The 22943-nt window shown below is 39.1% G+C and overlaps 1 protein-coding gene across 6 annotated transcripts in view; it reads right to left on the reverse strand.

Moving 5' to 3' along the window:
• The window catches only part of DYNC1I1 (dynein cytoplasmic 1 intermediate chain 1), a 327551-nt gene that overhangs the window by 214765 nt on the left and 89843 nt on the right, over positions 1-22943 (reverse strand). For all 6 annotated transcript variants that reach the window (XM_017849322.1, XM_017849319.1, XM_017849321.1 and 3 more), the window contains one exon: positions 18197-18312. In XM_017849322.1, coding sequence (XP_017704811.1) covers positions 18197-18312 — 116 coding nt within the window. The remainder of the gene's footprint in view (positions 1-18196; positions 18313-22943) is intronic.

A 22943-nucleotide genomic window follows, 5' to 3' on the forward strand; every position in this document is an offset into this window, starting at 1 on the left:
GAAATGGAAGGTTAGTGTCCAGTAAATAGTGTCAAATCAAGGCCACTGTCACCACTGAACACTGAGCCTCTGAAGATTCATCTTGTAGGATAGCAGCTTTAACATGTCAATGAATTATAGATGGGTAACTTTAAGAATCTGATTAAAGCTATGGAAACTCTCCTGAAAATAATGCACCCAAGACCATACACCATCCTAAATACAATACTGGGGGGCTTGTAGGCTCTAAAATAAGCATTCTCACTATTAGGAGATGGACACCAGTCTTGAACTCAATTCAATCATCATCAGAAATGGAGAATATTAACTCTTTTCTCCAAAGATCTGTGTAAAGATATTTTGCAACCTTTGAAATACATGTATTTAATTTTTTATTGAGTCTTTAGTACATTAAAAAATCTGCAAAATCTAGTCCTTGCTCATAGAGAAGGGTGATAGCAGGTAGTGATAGGAAATATAAATGCTATAAGAGGGGTAAAAACACATTTTAAAAGTTTAAATGAAAGAGATGCTATGTTCAACTAAAAGAAGAGGGGAATTAAAAAAAGCTTCAAGGCATTGGAGAAGCACTTTACAAGATGAAAAGAATTTAAAAGGTATAGTTGGCCAGAGAAGGTGAAAGGGGAGGAGAGAGAAAAGATCTTTCAGGAGAAAGGAAGCGCTTTAGCATAAAGTGTAGAGTCAGGAGAATGAAGTAGTTTTTAGAATCCTCTTTGATTAGATCAGTGATCCTCTCAATCCCGGCTGTGCATTCTAATTACCTGGAGAGATTTTAAGACCCTACCCCAGACCAGTAAATCAGAATCCCTGGGGTTCATGAAGCCCAGACATCTGTATATTTTTAAAGTTCCCTAGATGATTCTAATATGCAGCCCAGATTGGGTGCATATCAGAATGGACCAGAGCATAGAGACAGAACTGTGGAGAGCAGGATATGAGACTGGCTGAGTAGGTGAGTGTTACACACTAGAGGACCTCCTATGCCCACGAGGTGTCCTGCACTTAGCCAAGAATCCTGGAAAGTTTTTAGCAGGGGTGACATGATCAGGGCTGTCTCTTTGAATTATTCTTTGTTGAAAACTGCCCTGTCATATACATTGAGCTCATACAGATTGAGTAAACAGAAACAAGGCATTGACTTTCTCTGCCATGTCTAGTTACCATAGAAACAGAATACAATCACTCATAAGGAAGTGTTTCCAGCTTGTTCTCTGTGATCATTACTGCTCCTTTAATATGTTCTCCAAATAAAACTAAAATGTCTTTTTGCCTATTGTGTTTCCATTGTCTGGAACTTCCTCAACTCTTTTGCACTTTGTTTCCTTGGTAAGGATTTGCATAGTCAGACAAGTGGCATACTTGGTTAATTCACTAATGTCAAAATATTTTGAGAAAAAATTGTTGTCTTCTTAAGGAGACTGGCTGTCTGGTTTGAGGCAGAATGGCATCATGGGAAGAAACTTAAAGTCAGGAAGTGCTGAGTGTGAATCCTAACTTGGTTATTTGCTAGCAAGTTAAGTTCTCTGAGTCTTAAATTTTTTTTTTAATGAGTGTGGGTTTTTTGCTTGTTTGTTTTGTTTTGCTTTGTTTTTTGAGACAGGTCTTGCTCTATCACCCAGGCTGGAGTGCAGTAGCGCCATCTCAGCTCACTGCAACCTCCACCTCCCGGTTCAAGCAATCCTCCCGCCCCAGTGTCCCAAGTATCTGGGACTACAGGCATGACACCATGCTCTGGTAATTTTTGAATTTTTAGTAGAGATGGGGTTTCACCATGTTGGCCAGCCTGGTCTTGAACTCCTGGCCTCAAGTGATCCGCCTGCCTCGGCCTCCCAAAGTGTTGGGATTATAGGTGTGGGCCATTGATTTCGGCCTGAGTCTTAGTTTCTTTATAAAATTGTAGAATAATACAATTTGTTTAGCATAGAAGTGAAGACTATAGAGGAAATATGTAGATTGCATATTGTACTGGGGAAGTAATAGCTCAATAAAGGATAGCTGCTATGCTATATTAAACAATGGTACCCAGATCTTAAAAGTAGGATTTATAGTATGACCTTTGGTAGTTTATGTTTTCTTCAGAGAGATTATTTTCATCTCCCAAAGTTGGAGGCCAAAAAATTAAGTGCAAAGAATAAAATGTTGTGGGTTTTAAAATGTCTTTCTTTCTGATAATGACATTTTTGGAAGAGATACCACTACCCAAAACTACTTTTGTTTTTTGAAGAAGCTAAGATCAAGACCAGGCACAGTGGCTTACATCTGTAATCCCAGCACTCTGGGAGGCTAAGGCAGGAGGATTGATTGAGGCCAGGAATTTGAAAAGAGCCTGGGCAATATAGTGAGACCCTGTCTCTACAAAAAATTAAGAAATAAAAAAATTAGCTGGACATGGTGGCATGCATCTGTTTCCTCAGCTACTTGGGAGGCTAAGGGAGGATCCTTTGAGCCCAGGAGGTTGAGCCTGCAGTGAGCTATGATCATGCCACTGGACTCCAGACTGGATAACACAGTAAGACTCTGTCTCTTAGAAAAAAAAAAAAATGAAGGGCAGGGCGTGGTGGCTCATGTCTGTAATTCCAGCACTTTGAGAGGCTGAGGCGAATGGATCACTCGAGGTCAGGCATTCGAGACCAGCCTGGTCGACATGGCAAAACCCCATCTCTGCTAAAAATACAAACAAACAAACAAAAAATTAGCCAGGCGTGATGGTGGGTGCCTGTATTCCCAGCTAATTGGGAGGCTGAGGCAGGAGAATCACTTGAACTTGGGAGGTGGAAGTTGCAGTGAGCCAAGATCACGCCACTGCACTCCAGCCTGAGCGACAGACTGAGACTCCATTTCTGAAAAGAAGAAGAAGAAGGAGAAGGAGGAGGAGGAGGAGGAGGGGGAGGAAGGAAGAAGGAAGAAGGAAGAAAGAAAAAAGAAGGAAGAAGGAGAAACATCTTACATGTTTGTAAAATGACATGCCATTCAGATCAGGAGAAAACACAGGGTTTCTAGAAATGAAAAGATGTTTGTTAATTTTTAATCAATATATGGAATATTTTATGGAAACATTAAGAAAGACATCTAGTTAGAATATGCGCAAATGGTAATTTTTAAAAGGCTTGAGTACTTGTAATGTACCATATATTGTAGTAAGCATCTTACATGATTTTTTTTTATATTGACTACATTTGATCTTCACAACAGTCCTATGAGGCAGATTAGCTTTTACTGAGGTTGAGGAGAAAGAGAGAATACTGCTGTGTATGTAGCCTATGAGCTGTTGTCTCTATTATCCTTTTAACCTCTCTTCACTGTTGATGCCTGTAGTTCATTTCATTGACTTCCTCTCAAGAAATCACAGCCTCAGATTCTCATGACCTTCCTTTATTTCAACTCTCTTCCCATGGAAAGTTCATTGTTATCTTCCTTGCTCACTGGAAGGCTACAGTGAGCTATGATCGTGCCAGTGGATTCCAGACTGGGCAACACAGCAAGACTCTGTTTCTTAGAAAAAAAAAATGAAGGGCTGGGCGTGGTGGCTCATGTCTGTAATCTTAGCACTTTGAGAGGCTGAGGTGAGCTCCTCCAATCTGAGCTTGTCTCTCTTACCTGTTAGTTTCCATGTCCTGGAAATTCTTCCTCATTTGTGCTGCATGTTTACCTGGAGCTTACTCCCTTCTGCTGAACCACTTCTTCTGTAACCATGTCCCGCTGGGGTCTACAATATTGCCAGATATTTTGTTGTGTACTTAATAAAGATGATGCAAAGACTGCCTTTCTCAGTAGTGTCATTTTAAAAGACTGACTGTGGAAGAAAATGGGTCAAGATAACTTCCCTGCAGTTCTCCTATTATTACCATCAAAGATCAATTTCCAGAATCAGAATTTGAGTCTATTCAGTCACATGGCTTCACTGATTCCCTCTATAAAGTTTTTTTGTTGTTGTTGTTTTCTTTTGAGACTGAGACCTCTATAAAGTTTTATTGAACAAATTATCTTTTAAAACTATTCAAAATGCAAAAAATATCTTCATTTAAAGAACATAAACTTCTATTATTGATATTTTCCAAGACTTTGTTTTAAACTGATGCTGAGAATCACCTTTATGTATAATTCTTGTTTCTTAGGGGAGAACCATTAAAACTAGTTGACCAAAGGAACTAATTTTAAGACGAAATTCCACAATGGTCTTTTTTCATACTTCAAAGAATAATACATATTATTGGTATCCATATATCTTTCCTCAGATCTTCCAAACTGCTGCCAGATTTGAATTTCTTAAAAATCTCTCACTGCCAACATGTTGCTGGTGCTGAAATATAATCCATGTCTCTCACAGCTTCGACAAACATATTTAACACATTTATGCATACATTAGTTAGTGTAAACATGACTCACTTAAGTATAAAAGGATTTTTAGAATTTTAAAATGTCACCACCATGTCATTCCACGGAAACTACCTTGGGGCTACTATGAAGAAGTCTCAAACATCTCTCACATAAAACATCATTATACATTAGTAGAAACTCCATTCAGTCAAGAAGAATGGCATACTGACTGGAGGCAGCTCTATAAATCGCATGCCATTTTAATTAAATTCATTTAAAATGCTGTGTCTCTTGGTAGATTTGAGGGCAGATAGAACCACTTAACAATAGCTAAGATCTAATCCAGTGTGTCAGAACTAATAATAATACAAATGCAATTTCTCACACAGGGACACATCCAAAAAGTTCACGAATGAGCAATTGTGAGGTCTTTTTTAAAAGTAATATTTATAAATTATTGCAAGATGTTACCAGCCTCAAACCATGGTTGCAATTTCTAATTCCAACGAGTTGATAAAAGGTGCTATTAATAAAACGGCACATTTTGGGCAGCTGACATAACTAATTGATCAAGTAATTTGAGTAAAAATACAGGATTTCACTAGGAAACCCGGACAGGGATGAAATCACTCAATTTTCCAAAAGCCAGAAGGCCTTGAAAAAAGAGGAGACCACAGAACACTTTTATGCCTAACCAAAACCAAATAAAATGATCCCAACGTACAAATAGGCTTCAGATGATATAATGTGACGAGAGATTTCAACTATGTAGGCAACCTTTCATTTTCTTACCCAAATATGCCAAGCCAAGGATTACCTAAATAGACGAGGGCAGAGTACTATTTCCTCAGTGTGTTGTCTCTGTAAGGGTGGAAAGGAAAACTTTTTCCACCTCTTCAAATTTCGCTGTACCTCACTAATGTTCAATATAACATTTGGATCTCAAGATCTGGGTTAAATTTAAACAAAGTAAGAGAAAATCGTCCCAGATGAACATGAATTTACCTAGGCTGACACTTCTAGTAATGATTACTGGAAGATATGTCACTGCCAGCCCACCCAAGGATCTCTACAGCAGCCCAAATCACTACTTACTCAGAGCACCTGAAGATGATGGGGACACTAGTTCTGCTGGATGACTGCTGAGGCTACCACTGTGAATGAACTATGGATAGAGGGAAACTGATGCTCAAACTTTCTCTCTAGGACTTTAAGAAATATGGTGTATCTCTTTGACCTCTTCTGGAGAAAATAGACACCTCCCAAAGCTCAACATCACTAAGAAATACCCAGTTTCGGCAAGAACATTGTCTTGATCTACTTTATGAGGGGAAAATTGGTATCCATATAACTTTTCTCAGTCCTTCAGCAGCAAAACAATACCTATTATTGAAATAATAGTCCAAAGAAAAGTATTTTTTCCAACCATTTTGTCATTTTATCTTCACAATATCCTCTTGACAAAAAGGTTGACAGGAGATGTGAAATTTATGATCCTAAACAAAAGAAAATGGAATGAAGATGGTTTTGGAAATAGAGAACATACTGGAGGAAATAGGAAAGGAAGGAAATTTTAAACGGTTCTGCTGAAGATGAAAAAATACATATGAATATGGTGTCCTCACCCAGAGCATATATCAAACAAATGGGAGTTATGAGGGTAGCAATGTGCAGTGCAAATCCCACCCCTGTAAACAGTTAATAAATTATAAACTCATACACATTTAACTATATTTTCTTTCTTACCTTGGAACTAATATTATCCAGAGAACTATTAGATGCATGACCATATGCCTGACCCAAACTGCTTACTTAATCAAGAAATGTGAATGGGCTGCCAGGGGCCACCATATGACACTAGAGAATAATCAGGTAGAGGGAATCAAAGGTTATTCTCACTTGCTTTGAGCCATCGGTTCAATCTTATTTCCCATTACTAGAAAAATAATTAGTCTGAGCCTCCAGTATGCCACACTCATGATGAAAATGAACACTTGCTCTATTGATCACAGGAAAACAAATGCCACACTACAAGTTTTGAGCTATTGAAAGAGATCATTTGGTCCCGAATAGTCCAAGAACTACCTTCCTTTAGGCAAATGAAAAGTTTTCAGTCTGATATATCTTACTGCAACAAAATCGTCTGAAGTTCTCGCTCTGTCACCCAGGCTGGAGTACAGTGGAGCCATCTCAGCTCACTGCAAGCTCCGCCTCCCAGGTTCACGCCATTCTCCTGCCTCAGCCTCCTGAGTAGCTGGGACCATGCCTGGCTAATTTTTTGTATTTTTTTTTTTTGGTAGTGACAGGGCTTCACCATGTTAGCCAGGATGGTCTCAATCTCCTGGTCTCATGATCTGCCCACCTTTATTTCATGCTGTGGCTCTATGGTAACAGAGATCAGGTTTTACTTTTTTTGTTTTCTTTTTCCTTGTCAAATAAGTCATCAAGTATAGCAAGCTTCCTGGCTCTCTTCCCTCACAAACCTACACAGTTAGTACCTTCACACACAGGCTCAGCATTGACACATATTCATAGAGAATTAAAAGGACTTCAGGGCTCAGCATCAAGGTGACTTTATTGCTGCTTCCACACTGACCCTGTAATCAATCCACTTCTACAAATGGGCTCTTTCCTTGTCCCTAGAATATAACCCTCTCCCCTCTGCCTAAGTTACTCTTTCTTGTGTAATTACCTATGGTCATTAATATTATCTTCAGTACTTTGATTTCTTCAGAACTGACATTTTGACATAATTTTCCTTCTACTGTTTGAGATTCTTAAGAGGATCAAATAAATAGCATCCAAATGAGAAATAAGAGAAAGATAAAAAATGGAAGGAGGCCAAAATAACACTTTCATTGTTGATAAAGAACGAGTGAAAATGCAGGTTATGGGAGGCTGAGATGGGCAGATCATAAGGATCAGGAGTTTGAGACCAGCCTGGCCAATATGGTGAAACCCTACCTCTACTAAAAATACAAAAATTAGCCGGGCACAGTGGTATGCGCCTGTAATCCCAGCTACTCGGGAGGCTGAAGCAAAAGAATCGTTTGAGCCCAGGAGGCGGAGGTTGCAGTGAGCAGAGATCACATCACTGCACTCCAACCTGGATGATAGAGCAAGACTCTGTCTCAGAAAGAAGGAAAAGAAAAGGGAAAAAAAAGAAAAGAAAAAAGAAAAGAAAGAAAGAGGGAAGAAGGGAGGGAGGGAAAGGAAGAAAGAGAGAGAGAGAGAGAAAGAGAAAGAAAGAAAGAAAGAAAGAAAGAAAGAAAGAAAGAAAGAAAGAAAGAAAGAAAGAAAGAAAGAAAGAAAATGCAGGTTATGAAGAAAGCCAAATGGATCTGCTAATTGATTTCCTGAAATAGGTATATTTACTCACTCTCTCACAGGTAAAGCTGGACTTGACAGGCATCCCCTCTTGCATGTGACTTGAGTATGACTCATGGCACAGAGGAGAAGAAAGTAACTTATAATCCCTACAGGTATGCTGGCTCCCCCAGGAAAAAAACTGGAGGTGGCCTGAAATTGCCCAGGTCAGTTTTGCAAACCTACCAATTGGATAAATCATTTCACCTCCTCTGGGGGTGGAGTCTGCAGGGTAGAGTGGAGTGGTAAAGGGGTGGCAAGAAACTAAGAGTATTCCACGAATGGACTTCACATTGGAAGAAACATCAGATGTGGACAGGAAGTGTGTTCAGTTGGTGGAATTCTCTCTTACCATGTGGGAAGACTGGGTTAGATTTCCAGGCAATGTACCAAGGTGTTGGGGTTTTGAAATAGTACCACTTTTTCCTGTCCAAGTTCTGAATTAATTGAAAAATAAGAACAGGAATAAAACAAATAACGGCCAAACTATCATCATTACTAGTAATAAGGAATAAGTTGACAATTATGTTACTGTGAAAGTAAAACTGGACTTACTACTTCTTCCCTCCAGATTCTAGAGCTTGGAACAGTTCCTATATGGCAGAGCAAACACTTACCTCTAACTGGTCTGGGGAGAAGGTTAGTAGAAAGAGACCAAATTCTTCATGCTTAGAACCATTGATAAGTTAGTTACATCCAATCAAAAAATGTTGGACAATTACCTTCCTACAATTATCTCTCTATTAGAAGGAGAAAAGAAAGGCATACAAGTTAGAAGTTTGAGGGAAGCTTGCTCTTTCTGGATACCAGAAAAGGGGAAGTAGGCATTCGTCTCTTAATGTACCCCCCATGAAGCCTAGGTCATATGGTTGAATTTCTAATACCTTCAACTAGATATGCAAGATTTTGACCCTTAACTGTCTAAAATGTATGGAGGCCACACAGAGCTCTTGTGCCCTCATTTCCATGTCTTTGACTAGTTATTTGTTAATGACTTTCTTTCTTGCTTTATGCCACGAGAGCTAAGCATGACTGTCTTTTTACTGTTTGATCATTTTATCACTTACTTTCCTTTTGCTGATCCTCTCCCCATAATTACTTCTTCTTCATTTCCCTACTATCACCAAAATATAAGACTCTTTTTCATGTAAGAGTTTTAATTCTAGTTACTATAGACTATAGAATTTCAGCCAAAAAAAGAACAATGGAGAATTTCTGTAAATAACAAAGTGCTCCCACTCACCTTCTTTGTGCTGTTATTAGAAAATATATTATTTTTCTATAGGTTATAGGCCAAATATACAATTATAGGTATAGTATTTTATATCACTGCTATTTAAATAAGTTAAGAGAAGGAAAAGAAAAAAGAAAGATGTATGTATACTATCTTTTATAGTTACATAGCTACCGCTACTTGTGCTCTTTGTTTTTCCCTATAGATTTGAATTCCTGCCTGGGGTCAGTCACTTTCAGTCTGAATAACTTTCTTTTATATGTCTTGTAAGGTGGGTCTGTGGCTACGAATTTCTCAAAGAAGTGAATGTCTTTATTTTGCCTTCATTTTTGAAAGATAGCTTTGCTAGGTAATGATTCTTGATTGATAGTTGTGGTTATTTTTTTCTTTTTATCTTTGAGTCCTAGGAATACATCACACCACTGTTTTCTGGTCATCATTATTTCTGATGAGAAGTCTGCAGTTTATCTTATTGGGGTTCCCTTGAAAGTGGAAATTCATTTTCTGTTGCTGCTTTCAGGATATTTTCCTTGTCTTTGGGTTTCAGCATTTGTACTATGCTGTGTCTGTGGAACTCTTTGCTTTAATCTTACTTGGAGTTTAGAGCCTGTTAGGTTTACAGTTAAAGTTTTTCATCAAGTTTGAGAAATTTTATTCCATTATTTATTTGAATATTTTCTACTCCTTTTTCTTTGATCTATCCTTCTGGCATTCCTGTTACATGTAGGCTGATTTGCTTAATGGTATCCCACATTTCACTGAGGATCTCTTAGTTTTTCTTCATTGTTTATCCTTTCTCATCTTCAGACTGCATACTACCTATCAATCTATCTTGAAGTTTGCTAACTCTTTCCTTCTATTAGTTCAATGTTTGTTTATATGCCTTTAATGCATTTTTCACTTCAGTTTTTGTACTGAACTCTAGAATTTACATTTGTTTCTTTTTTTCAAAAAAATTTCTAGCTCTATTTGGTGAAATATAGTAATCATACTTTCATTTACTTCATTAAGTATGGTTTCTTTTAGTTCTTTGAAAAAACACGTACACACATACACAACTTTGAAGTCTTGGTTAAATCCATCTTGTTGCTCTCATAGGCAGTTTATGTTGCCTGCATCCCTGCCTGTGTAGGGGTCAGACTTTCTGGTTTCTTTGTATGCCTCATATATATATATGTATATATTTTTTTAAAGACATTGACTTTGATAATATATTGTAGCACTGGATACCAGTCCCCCCAGCCCCCAGGTTTGTTATTGTTATTTGCTTGCTTATTTGTTTAGTGATTGGTTGGGCTATTTTGGTGAAGTCTGTTCTCCTTTGTCCTCCCGTAGTGTGAATCCTCTCATACTGATCCTGGAAGGGCACAGCCTTGGGCATGTGCGTAGTTATCATGCGGTAACAGGTTTTTGCAGTCCACTTAGCAGTTCCTTTCTCTGATCACATCAACTGTTCAGTTTCACTAATTCACTGCCATTGAGTTCCATAATTGTTGCTCTATAGTTTTCAACACTGCCCTGGGGCACAAATTACTCCACAGGTTGAAATAAGCCTGAATTTAATTTACAGTTTTTGAGATCAGTTTTTGAGATGTGTTGTGATCCCAGAAGGGCTCTTCTTAGCTGTCTGTTTTCCTGGTTTTGTCTGGTAAACTAGCTATGTTTCAGCTTATCTACACATTTAGTACACCTACCAGTCTTTTCTTAATTGCTTTACACCACTACCTTGATTGTTTTGTGGATGCCGTTAGGCTTGAACATTGAAAATAATGTTAGCTCTTTTGAGAAGAGATTCTGAGCTCTCTGATTTTGATCTGCCTCTCTCCCTGGTCAAAATCTCTGCACCAAGATTCTGGAGCTGGGGGAAGGGACAATGGCACATTTCTTTCTGAGTGACACTCTTGCTTTAGCAGCGGGGTGTGTGGGAGAGTGCGGTGCTGCTATTGCTTCTCGTCTACTTAGCTTGCTTTTCCCACCATGAAACCTCTGCTTTACACATGAACCATGGTGAAGAAAACTGGGGTCCCATGTTCTCAGCATGTTGAACCCAAGGTAAAATCTCTATCCCTCAAGTCAGTGTTGGGCTGAAAAAGGGAGTCCCCACCTTGTATTCACAATTGCCTGGAACTTATCTCCTGAAACAAGTAGCTAGGGCTAATTCCTTGCCTCTTCCAGGAAGACACAGTAGCTCTCCAACTGGGAGCTGGCAGGAGAGGTAGCTCTGTGTTCTCTGCTGCATCCACCTGAAGCAGAGTTTCCTTAAAGTTGAATTGGGGGCAAGGAGGGAGTGGAGCATGATTCAAATACCATAGAATCTTCCTGTTTTTACCAAGTTGTTATTAGTTTTATGAGATAAATGTTTTTCTTTCTTTCTTTCTTCTTTCTTTCTTTCCTTCTTTCCTTCTTTCTTTACTTGCTGTATGCTGTATGCTATTAGGACTGCTCCCAGATATTTTAAATAGTTGTGCATTTTTTGTTGTTGTTGTTTATCATTTTTACCAGTTTTACTGGGAAGCAGATTTATGGAGCATCTCACATGGGTTTCCTATGCCTTGTAATATTATTTAGTTCTGCTATTTCTTGACTGTGTCATTGATTATGAGAGGTGGGCAAAAACAATTTTGGTGTGTAATGGGGCTTATATTTGAAAATTATTAATATGCTTTTCTGTTTGTCTTTGTGAATGTAATGATATTCACCCTAGTGTACCTAGGGCATTTATTTGCCAGTAGAGAGATTAGAATTTGATATAGAAGAATGAAAATAAAACAGCTAAAGTAAAACTCAGCTTCCGTCTCAAAAAAATTGAATTTTGTAATCCCACTGTAGTTTGAGAGCCAAGTTTAATTGAGGGAGAAAGGATATTCCAGTTTTTTTCTTACCATTTAAAATATCAGTAACTACCAAGATCACTCCTATCCAGAACAGTAAAACCTTGAGACTCCATGGTAGAATGAAGATATAAATTGAAAGACGTTAAACAGGGGAATTTATTTCCAGATAGGAGCATTTTGGAAGAAGAAGAGACAAAGTTTCAGATATATCTAGATTTTCACTTTCTGGGGGAAGCATTAGGAGAGGTGGAGTGTTAAACTAAGAGGAGGAATGAGCACAAGGTTTTTGAACCACACTCCTTTTTTTGGGAATCTGAGAGGAGACCATCATGCAGTAGATCTTATTCACCACAGGCATCTGAGCTTCCCTGGGGGTGACTGGCATGATAAGACTAAGAGAAGAACAGTTGAGGACCTCCCTTAAATATTCTGAGGCATGGGCAATAAAGTGAGAGTCAGTATGCCAAGAGATCTGCTGTGGTGGATAAAGGCATGGCATGGGCTGAAGGTAGACCTCTAGGATGGAGAAAGGACAAGGCATCGACTCAAGGTCTGGAGACACTGACAGCTCAGAGAAGACTAAATCATCAAAAGAGAGATAGCCAATGCTCCGTAGGAACATTGCCACACTAAGCCAAAAGAACAAATCACAAATTCACCAGCTACACACTCTAGCACAGGGTGCCAGTGCCCAGATGGACAAAGGACATCATGCCAGAGGGCAACAGATGTCAGCCAGCATGCTGCCAGGGACTAGCACAAAGCCAGAGTTCCTCATCCTCCCTATCTCCACCAAGGCCATTAGATCATGTAAACCTCATCTTTCTTCCCTCTACAATTGGTCATGATCTCAGAGAGAGATGCAGATGAGAGGGGGACACTATGAGTTTGGGCATTTCTACCCAAGATTAATGGAACATACTAACAGGGACTGTTTAAAAGAAGAAAGTGAACTGAAGTTGTTTATTTTATATATTTTCTCCATGTCAACTAGTAGTATTATAAATGGCTGCAGATAAAGTAAAGGAACTGCATTCTCTCTGCACCTCTGATTTATAAGGTGAGTAAATTCTAGCAATGCTACAAGTGTAATAATGTATATGAGTGTGCTGAACACATAATAAATATTATTTTTCTCTTTACTTCTCTTTTTTTTTTCTTTTCCTTACACCAAAGTGGGCATTTTTCCAATATACATTCTTGGCCACTTAGCATCCAAACACCCATTGTTTTAAAAGGAAGGATATAAAAATAGATCAAAGTTGAGTCATAGCATCCCCAAACATTATGGGAAGCTGAACTGGGGCAGTTATTTCTCTGCCTTGTCCCTCACAGCTAACACAGGGGCATGTAACCCAGGCCTAGCTAATGGACTTCCTTGAGGGAGTACTGTCAAGAGGCAGAGAGAGTTAGAGATTTCCAAGGCAGCAGTGACTACAGAGTTTAAATCATGAGCCTAACAGAGAGTATCCAGAGACAGGAAGTCAGGAGGCTCAGGTCTTCTAACCAGGAAGGTTCAGTGGTATGATCTTGCTGTGTTAGCTGCTGTCTTAGTCTGCTTGGGCTGCCATAACAAATAGCATAAACTGGGTGGCTTAAACAAGGACAATTTATTTTCTCATAGTTCTGGAAGCTGGGAAGTCCAAGATCAAGGTGCCAGCCAGTTCAGTTTCTGGTGAAAGCTCTCTTTCTGGCTCGCAGACAGCTGCCTTCTTGCAGTGTCCTCACATAGCCTTTCCTCGGTGATTGCAAACACAGGGAGAAAGATCTCTCTCTCTCTTCCTTTTCTAATAAGGCCACCAATTAGAGATCCCTACCCTTATGACTTCATTTAACGTTAATTATCTCCTAAAAGCCCTTCTCCAAATATAGTCATATTGGGGTTAAGCCTTCAATATACGAATTGTGGGGATACACAATCCAGTCCATAGCAGCTACCTAATTTACTTTTTATTTCAAACCTAATGCTCTGGTTTTTTTTTTTTTTTTTTTTTTTTTTTGTCAATTCTATTAAGTATCTCATATCTTCTCAACAAAACTTTTTTCTGTTTAAATTTAATTAGAGTTAGTTTCTATTGTCAGCAACCACAAACTCAGTCTGGTACAGAAACTACCATCATAAGACAGTCACATGGGAAGCTGATGTTGGTTATCTGCCCTGGCTGATGCTAAAGAAAGTGAAAATTCAGTAAGAGTTCAGGAATGGGAATCTGTCAACTGTAACAAACAGCTACATAATTTTTCTTCTATGATGATCTTTAATCAAGTGTCCATTGAAAAGAAGGACTTAAGGGATCAAATTTTCACTGCTATTGAATAGTGTAAATGGCATGAAGAATTTAAAGACACTAGGGTGAGGTGGATACTTCTAATGGGACTGGACAGCTTTAAGAAATAGATGGCAGGCTCAAGTCTCTATATTTTAGCTCTAGGCATAGACCCACAGACTTTCTGTGCTTGTGGTAAGTGTCTACAAAAATGTCAAAGTCAAAAGCAAAGTTTAAATTCTGTGGATTTCTGAATAAGGTCTGTGGAATTGCTAGTGTCACCAGGTGACCTATGTGAAAGTGACAGCAATAATCAGGAAATAATGAGAAATTGAATGTAGGTAAGAATACGGAGGCCTGGGAGTACCTCCAAACCATATTCTACACTAAGCCTTGCTTGACAGCCAAAGACCTAGCTCCTTTCTCTTTGCATCTTCATCATCCTACATCAGGGCTGAGCCAGTTCTGTATATGTAGCCCTTGACAATTTCACCTTCAACATGGAGCATCATGTCAGCAGAACCTGGAGAGGAAGCTGTAGCTGGTACCTATAAGACCTAGTTAAGACATTATGTAGGCCAGAGGATGGAGGAAAAAATCTTTGAAAACATAAGGATCCACTATCTTAAGAAAGTCTGTATTGGTCTAGTCATCTGATAAACTCCAAAGTATATATGAATACCTCAATTCTCTAATATTAAGAGTCAAAATGCCTAGTGGGTCATTCTGGGTTTTGCAGGCAACATGTTCAACATTTGCATGTACTTATTCAATCCATTTACCCAGTGGTTCGAAAGTTTTTACTTTCAAATGGCTATACTACTTGGAAATTATGATCCAGCTGACCCAATGGTGCCTCAAGTGTCTATGGGAAATCAAACAAATGTCCCTAAGAGGTGAGTCACAGAAGAGGTGCTTGGATTTTAGAATAATAATGTGGCCTCTTTATTGCATTACTACTCTTCTTTTGAGAGAGATGTCTTGGTTTGCTACTGGGCCTGAGTAGAGATTAAACCTTGACCACAAGATACCAGGTGACTATCAAAACAAACTATGCATTATGCACCAGGTTGTGGAAATTTCCTCATCCTTCCTCCAGTGCGGCTTGCATCTTTCCAGCAGATTAAGAAATTCTCATTCCTCCAAGGGGACCATAGTGAACTTGGTGTTTCTAGAGACGTCTGGCATTATCTTTGTCATTCAACAGCTTTTCTTGGGTATTTATGATAAGCTGGTCATTTACTCTCTATAATAAAGATGCAAAAGACTGGCTCCTAAGCTCAGGACCTCATGGTCAGTACAGAAATGGGTTCATAATAGGCAATGCAGAGGCAGTCTTGGAGGGGACCATAATTTCTTTTTCCTTTCTTGCTACTTGGGAATAAAATTATGTGTTTAAAATATATTGGGGCAAAGGTATCCTTCTCCAAGTCAGTGCTGCCCATTCTCGGCCTTCTTTCCCTGCAGAGAAGGAAGGTCTAACCTTGTTGAAAGAACAGTATTCATGGAGACTTTATACTTATATCTTGCTTGTTTATATCACACTCTGGAGTGTTTCTCATAACAGATCATTATGATCAAAAATTAATACCCACTATGATGAGAATGTTCATTGCAGTGAAGAGTAGAGAAAGAATACTTAAGCTTGGGCAAATCCAAAGTACCTACCCCTTCATTTTCAAAACTAAAATGGGAATGTGTAAAAACTTGAATGCACTAGAATCCATTAGAGGCAGAACAAATCAATACTCTGAGATCATTAGTTTGAATATCATTAAACTGCTCACAGTTGAACAATGACAAAAAATAATCAGCATGCCTTCCTACATTATAAGCAACAGCAAGCCAAAGTGGATGTTATATATGCCACAGCTTCAAATGTTAGCCACCCAACAGCCTCATTGTGTCATAAAATTCAGTAGTTGTTTTCTGCCACTGAAAGGCGCAATTGTCATGAAAACATTGCCACAGCTCAAACCTCACAGTGGAGCCAGCCCACATCTGCCGCATGGTAGAACCTCACTGCCAAGTGTCCACTGCTCTGCGCAGCTCTCCTGCCAACCACCTCCCCACAGCAGGTGAAAGTGAGCACCAGCACCCTTGATGGCCAGGCAGCCGGGTGACTGCAGGCAGCCAAGGGTCAAGGCATCATTGCCTGAGGGGAGGGGCAGTTTGCTGAACCCAAATCGAAAGGTTTTTCTGTCCAAATCCATCCAGGATTGCTTAAATGTCAAGAACTACGGTAGCTAGCTTTGGGTTCTGTATTGTGGAATCTGAACCATCTAAATGCCCTTTACCACAAAAAAGCTTGATGGATCTTGTGAACAAAACAGAAAGAACTTCTGCCAATGGCTGAGAAATAAATTCCTCCTTTCCTGCTGCTTGGACCACAGCATAATGAGGGCTCCCAAGCTCTCCTTGCAGTAATAAAACGGAATGTACAGCCTTTTCCTTTTGATGTGTTCCAGTTTAAAACTTTAGAGCTGATGCCTTTTCATCCTTAATTTATCTTCCCTTGTAAATATTTCTTTACCACTTCCAATATCTTAAGTACACATTTTAAAAAATAATTCACTCCTACTCCTATTTCAATTGTATAACTTTATGCTATGGGTCAAGTTTTGGGCTAAATAAACATGCCTCCAGCTACAGCTCTGCAAATACCTCTGGCAGCAAATTAAGTCAAACAAATGTTTTGGTTGGGTGGTGAGGATGTTTTTTAACAATCTTCCTGTTCTTGTCTGGAGGCCCAAGGATAGACTAGGAGAACTCTCACAGGCTTTTCTAATTTTGTGTTTTCTTTTTCTTTTCTTTCTTTTCCCCCCAACTTTGTATTTTCAGCCACGTTAATATACAGGTCTCATTCGTTGGGTTGCTTGGTTGAAAAGCTGACCACCAGAGGGTGCCACTTGTTTGCTTCTAAAATTCATTTCACTGGGGCTTGAAAAATGGAGGCCCTGCTACAAAAGAATTGTCCTCACAACAGCTTGTATAGGAAAGATTTTCAGAATGCCTGACGGCACCCCGGACTTCAAGGAATCTGATTCACTTTGCTTTTGGCGTTATTTTTTTAGAACCAAAACTGAAAACCTGTAGCTTGCACAAACAAAAGTGCACTAATTTTTATATTTCCTGTAAATCACTAGGTGGGGAATGCTAATCATTTTTGTATTTCATGGCTTTTGTCCATATTTACTACATAACAACAAGGAACCCAGAATTCCAACATCCTCTTCACCACACCGAAAAATAAAATAACATAAAGTAAAAAGAGGATTTGTTTTGCTATAACAACGTTAGCCTCTAACAATGAAACTTTCACTTATCCTGTTTTCAGAATACACATCTCCCTCTTCTGCTTTGGCATAATCTTGCTCGGATAAAGTTTTGAATTCTAGGAGGTATTTATCAACTTCGACTTCTCTTATGAGTGTATTTTTATGATTCTCTGATATCCGTATGTGACTTTTTCACTTGATATTTTCTGGCATACACAAAGAAGTTATGGGGTTCAATTTCCATTCACCTCAATGGAAGTTTGCACGGGAAAATACTTTTAAATTGTGGTCAGAAACTCTCGTGTGTTGTCACCTCAATTGGCAAACCAAATCAGTGGTCAGCAAAGGTTTTCTGTAAAGGGCCAGGTTATAGTAAAGATTTCAGGCTTTTTGAGCCGTAAGGTGTCTTTCACAACCTCTCAACTCTGCCACTGAAGCAATAAAGTAACCACAGATGTCAATGGTTGGATGTGGCTGTATTCTAATAGAACCTTATTTCTGGGAACAGGTGGTGGGCTATAGTTTGCTAACCCATGCAAATGATGAATCTTAATGTATGCTTAAGATTCTTAAGGTATGCTTAATGTGTTCTTATTGATAAAATTCACCACTATTTCTATTATATTGTTCTTTGATGATTTTTGTTCTCCTCACATGATTTCGATGTAGTGAGATAAACCTCTTTAGTTTATCTAATTTAAAGTTGCCAGGTCACTTGGAAGAGTATCACTGAGTTCCCTCTCCATAGCTTTCAAACTCAGAGGAGCCTTTGGCTTTCAGTGTTATTAGTTTGTATCCTACGAAGAGCTCTTATTGTAAGAGGAAATCAACAAGGAAGATGTTACTTCCTGGTGATTTCTCCAGAGATAATAAGGAAAGTAAGCCGAAGACATAGTTTACCTTCAGACTGATGGGTGGCAAGAGGAGTCTGGGTCTCCTTTGAGTAGGATACTACTTCCCTTGGCAGGAAATCCACTTGGGTGACCTTTGACACGCCCAGTTTATGCAGTCTTCTTCTGTAAGTAACAAAGAATAAATGCTTAGAGAGGGGAGGCATTCCTTGCAGAAGAGCTATCAGTAATAAAAGCAAGCACTAAAACAAACAAACCACAAATACCCTCAGCTTCTGAGTGCAAGGGGCAGGATCATGAAGCAGAACTGGCTCTGGGCTGGAAGTCAGGACATGTGGGCTCTTGGCCCACATTGGCCCTTATAGGCTGGGTGATGTCAGATAAGACCCTCAACTTTCCTATCTGTAAAGTCTTGGTCCAGCTTACATGAGACCTCTTCCATTCTGAGCATCCCAGATTCTGCTTGGTGAAAATTTATTGAGGGAACTTTCACTTGCAATACAGGATTCTAGTCTCTTAGGAAAGAAGGAGAAAAGGAAAGTAATGCTTCTTAAATTTGAAAAAACAAAAAGAGAGGTGGGTTCCTTAGTGGTGTAACACATTCTCCATCATAGCAGTGAGGGGATTATATTTAAAGAGTGAGTATAACACTACTCATTTCTGCAGAATAGGAACTAACACAGATCAGCATGTGAATTTGCTTGAAAGACACATTGATAGAGCACAGAAGAGTGAAAGGGGGCACTGGGTTCAGAGTGATAAAGCCTTAGCACAGCATTCCAGACCTAACTGTGACCATGTAAGGAACCATTTCTGAATATTTATGTAGCACTTGAAGGGTTTTCAGGCATCTTTAGATTCATTATGTTACATGCCTTTATGACACCTCTATGAAGTATGTGGATAGATGTCATAATCTCCATTTTACAGATGAGGATAGTGAGATTCCGTTAAGAGATGTGCCCAAGTTTATACAACTTGTAAATTGTAGAAGAAAGGTTACAGGTATTAGTCCATTGTTTTTCTACCAACTCAAACTCCTAACTAAGGTTCTTACTGGTGAGTTCTTGAGTTGCTGCAAAAATCGGAAGTGCCTCCTAAGACACCCGGGAAGCATCCAGTAGTGGGGGTATAATAGTATCACCTGGTGGTTACATACATAACCCCTTTTTTCACCAGCTGTGTGTCTCATCTTGAACAAGTCACTAATCTCTCTGTGCCTCTGCTTCCTCATCTGTAAAATGGAGACAGAGGTACTTTCTAATATGATTGTTATGGGTAATGTCTATGTACCACATACACATAATGCATATGCCACATACATATTATGTAGTCATATGTACATAATTTACAAACATATATATTTTAAAACAGCTTCTGGAACATTGGTTTTAGTATATGGTTATTATATTATTAGTATTAGACATATTCTACTATATTTCTAAAAATTTCCAGGCATGGAGTGTGTGCGTCTCTGTGAGAGAAAAAGAAAAAAAGGCATACTACCCATTTAGCCAAAATCCTGCATTCCCTAGCTCTCTAGGAGCAACAGAAGAATACTCTATGCATATTATTGTCCTTAATTGTTACTAGCGGATGGCACAGCCTTATTTCTTTTTCTTTAAATTATTATTAATAGGAATAAAGTGAGAGAATGCATGGCACAGTTAGGAATTTTCACATACAATTTCTCAAACACTGTAGGAAAACAAAAATTCTTCTTGTCTATGAGTTACTAACACAATCTAAGATGTGCTCAAAGTAGGTACAAGCAAATAAACAAACAAATACTGGTTAGAGGACAAGCCTCACTGGCTGTCTCTGTGGTCTAAGTGACCGTGACTTCAGCCCAGGTTCCACGCAGACCTGGACCACACGGGCCTGTTTCACTGGGAGCTCTGGGCCACAGAATGCAAGAGAGGCCAGACTGGGCCCAGGCTGAGCTTTGCACAAGTGACAAACCTTGCCCCTTCTTACACAGAAATGGGGAAAGTACATACCACATATCAGAAACAAAATCACCAAATGAGGGAAAAGCCTCAAAGTTTCAAAGTAAGACATTCAAGGTATTATTTTAAAATCTCCTTGGGTCAGAAAAGAATGTTTTCCTGACTGAAATGGGTCTTTCTTGAAACACCTAAAGAAGAAAACATGAAAAGACATCGCAGGACTGCTTGAGGCAAAGCCTCTCTGCTGCTTAGTAGCCCACAGCATCTTTCTGAGGCCCCAGTAGATCAGTCTTTATTATAAACAAGGAAGCGGAAAATAATCCACTTCAAATTGAGGCCACCCGAGCCCAGAGAGATCATCCTGAACCCTCAACTGCCCTGGACACCTGCATGAGACCCAGGGAGCTCCAGCTCTGGTTAAATGGTAGCTACACCTACAGGCAGGGTTTCCAGGGCATCCTGCTAACATGATGTAAGCTGCAGCCCTATCTGGTTTGGGACCAGCAACAGGTGCTGGGCAACAGGAGGCTGATGTGTAATTTGATACTCCACCATGGCGGACTGAAACCAGCAGGTGAGACCATACGGCACAATGGTGAGGTCATGCACTCATTCTGAAACTGGGTTCATAGCTCTGCTTTGAACATACAGCTGAATGGTAGGGGAAAGCTTTGGACAAGTGACAAACTTCTCTAAGCCTCATGTTTCTTTTCTGTAAAATGGGTACCTGTCATTGAGTTATGAGGACTGAATGAAGCTGATGCTTATATAGCACTTAGTTTAGTGCCTGGTACCTATTAAGTGGCTCTTGGCTCAAGCAGCTCTACTTTATCTTTTCTGAGGATTATAATAATGTTTATATTTGTCAAAGAAAATCAGAGAAAGCAGATTTAGGAGTGTCCTAAATTAAAGATTCCTTAAGATAGTACAGTTGAAGATGATCTCTGACAATAAAATGAGAATCACACTCCTAATTTCTTTCTATGGGCACATGGATAGGATGTGGCTGCTTGGAAGAGTTCATTTGCTTTTCCTTAACTTCTTTTCCTCTGAAACATCTGTTTTCAAAACGTAGGTGGAGTAAGTGTGTTTATCCCACTAAAACAAAACCTTTTCTTTTCTCAACAATCATTGAAAAGTTTCAACCAGTTCTTCACTGATGCTATGTTTGTGAGTTCAGGGTCCCACTTGTACCCCAAGACATCAAAAAGAAATAAAAGCTGAGTTGTCATCATTCGATTTTCCCAATGTACTGATCAGCTGACACACTGATAGGCTTGTGGTTCTTCTGGCTTGAGGGTGAATCTGTCTCAAATAATTTATAATTTTAAAGCAATTCCTTATAACACTTCTTAGAGGGTACTGGTAGATTACTGTATCTTTCCATATGATCTCTGGATGGATGAAGCTGCATTTATATCAAATGCTTTTATTCTTTGTGCCTATTTTGCTGCTGTTTTAGTAACCAGGGACTTACAATATGCCAAACACTTTTCATACGTCATCTTATTTTATCCTCATTAAAATTTTACATCATATTCCAATTAAAATTGGAACAGATGAGAAAACTGAGGCTCAAGTAATGTTAAGAAATTTTCCAAAATCACAAAGGTAGTGACAGAGTTGGGCTTTGGCTCTACATAAAAGTAAGTCCCAGGGCCATGTACTTAAAAACTTTGAAACTATACTTAAAATCCTTGTTTTCCTGCTGTTCTCTAATGCCTTATGACCATCCACTCATTGAGGCACACTTCTTGAAACCTAATATAGTGGTCCCAGCACATGTGATCATTTTATAAGCATGAGAGAGAATTCTTGAGAAGTAGCCTGGTTTAGATTATTAGGATATAATGAAAGGATTATGTTTCTGAGTTAAGTACCACACAATCACTCCCAGCCCTAGCCAGTCCAGAAAGGATGATCGGAAGGTCTCGTCCTTTCATAGCAAAGACCTTTTGCTTAGGGATGTTCTCTAAGTTAAACTAAGCAAAGGAGGAAGAGCAAGACAACACTGTGGTATTCACACCATTGCAGTTCCCGTCCCTTCTAGTTAGGCTACAGACTCTATGCTGGCTCCTCAGTTCTGACTCTGTGATACCTTCCCTGCCATCCCACCACCCCTCCTGCATAGCTCATGCCCTGTTCACTGTACACCCAGATACTGCTGCCATAGCCCTTGGTACTTGTCACTGTACAGTCATGTGTGGCTTCATGATGGGTATACCATCTGAGAAGGGCATGTTAAGCAATTTTGTCACTGTGCAAATATCACAGACTGTACTTACGCAAACCTAGATGGTATAGCCTACTATACACCTAGACTAGATGGGATAGCCTATTGCTCCTAGGCCACAACCCTGTACAGCATATTAATGTACTAAATACTGTAGGCAGTTGTAGCACAATGGTTGAGTATTTGTGTATCTAAAAATAGAAAAGATACAGTAAGTATACAGTATTATAATCATATGGGACCACCATAATACACAGTGCATCATTGACCAAAACATCATTATGTGACACATGACTGTATTCACTTCTTTTTCATGTCTGTCTCCCATGACTAGACTGCAAAGATACTTATTTATCCTTTACTAATTTATGCAATACCCTGGGCCTTAGTTTAGTGTCAGGTACAGAGCAGGCACTAAATAAATGTTCGAGGCAGGAAGGGAGAGAGAAAATGCAGAAATACAAATTGAGACTCAAATTATGTATATCCTGGCTGACAAAGCATCATTTTAAAATCATACGGCGTATGATTTTTTTTTCACCTTGATAAAGTAAAAGGGTTTATTGAAACTTTAAAATTACTGAACTATAATGCTTTAAATTATAGTTTAAATA

This window comes from Rhinopithecus bieti, unplaced genomic scaffold (genome assembly GCF_001698545.2).
Source record: "Rhinopithecus bieti isolate Rb0 unplaced genomic scaffold, ASM169854v2 scaffold_31127, whole genome shotgun sequence".
Classification (NCBI taxonomy): domain Eukaryota; kingdom Metazoa; phylum Chordata; class Mammalia; order Primates; family Cercopithecidae; genus Rhinopithecus; species Rhinopithecus bieti.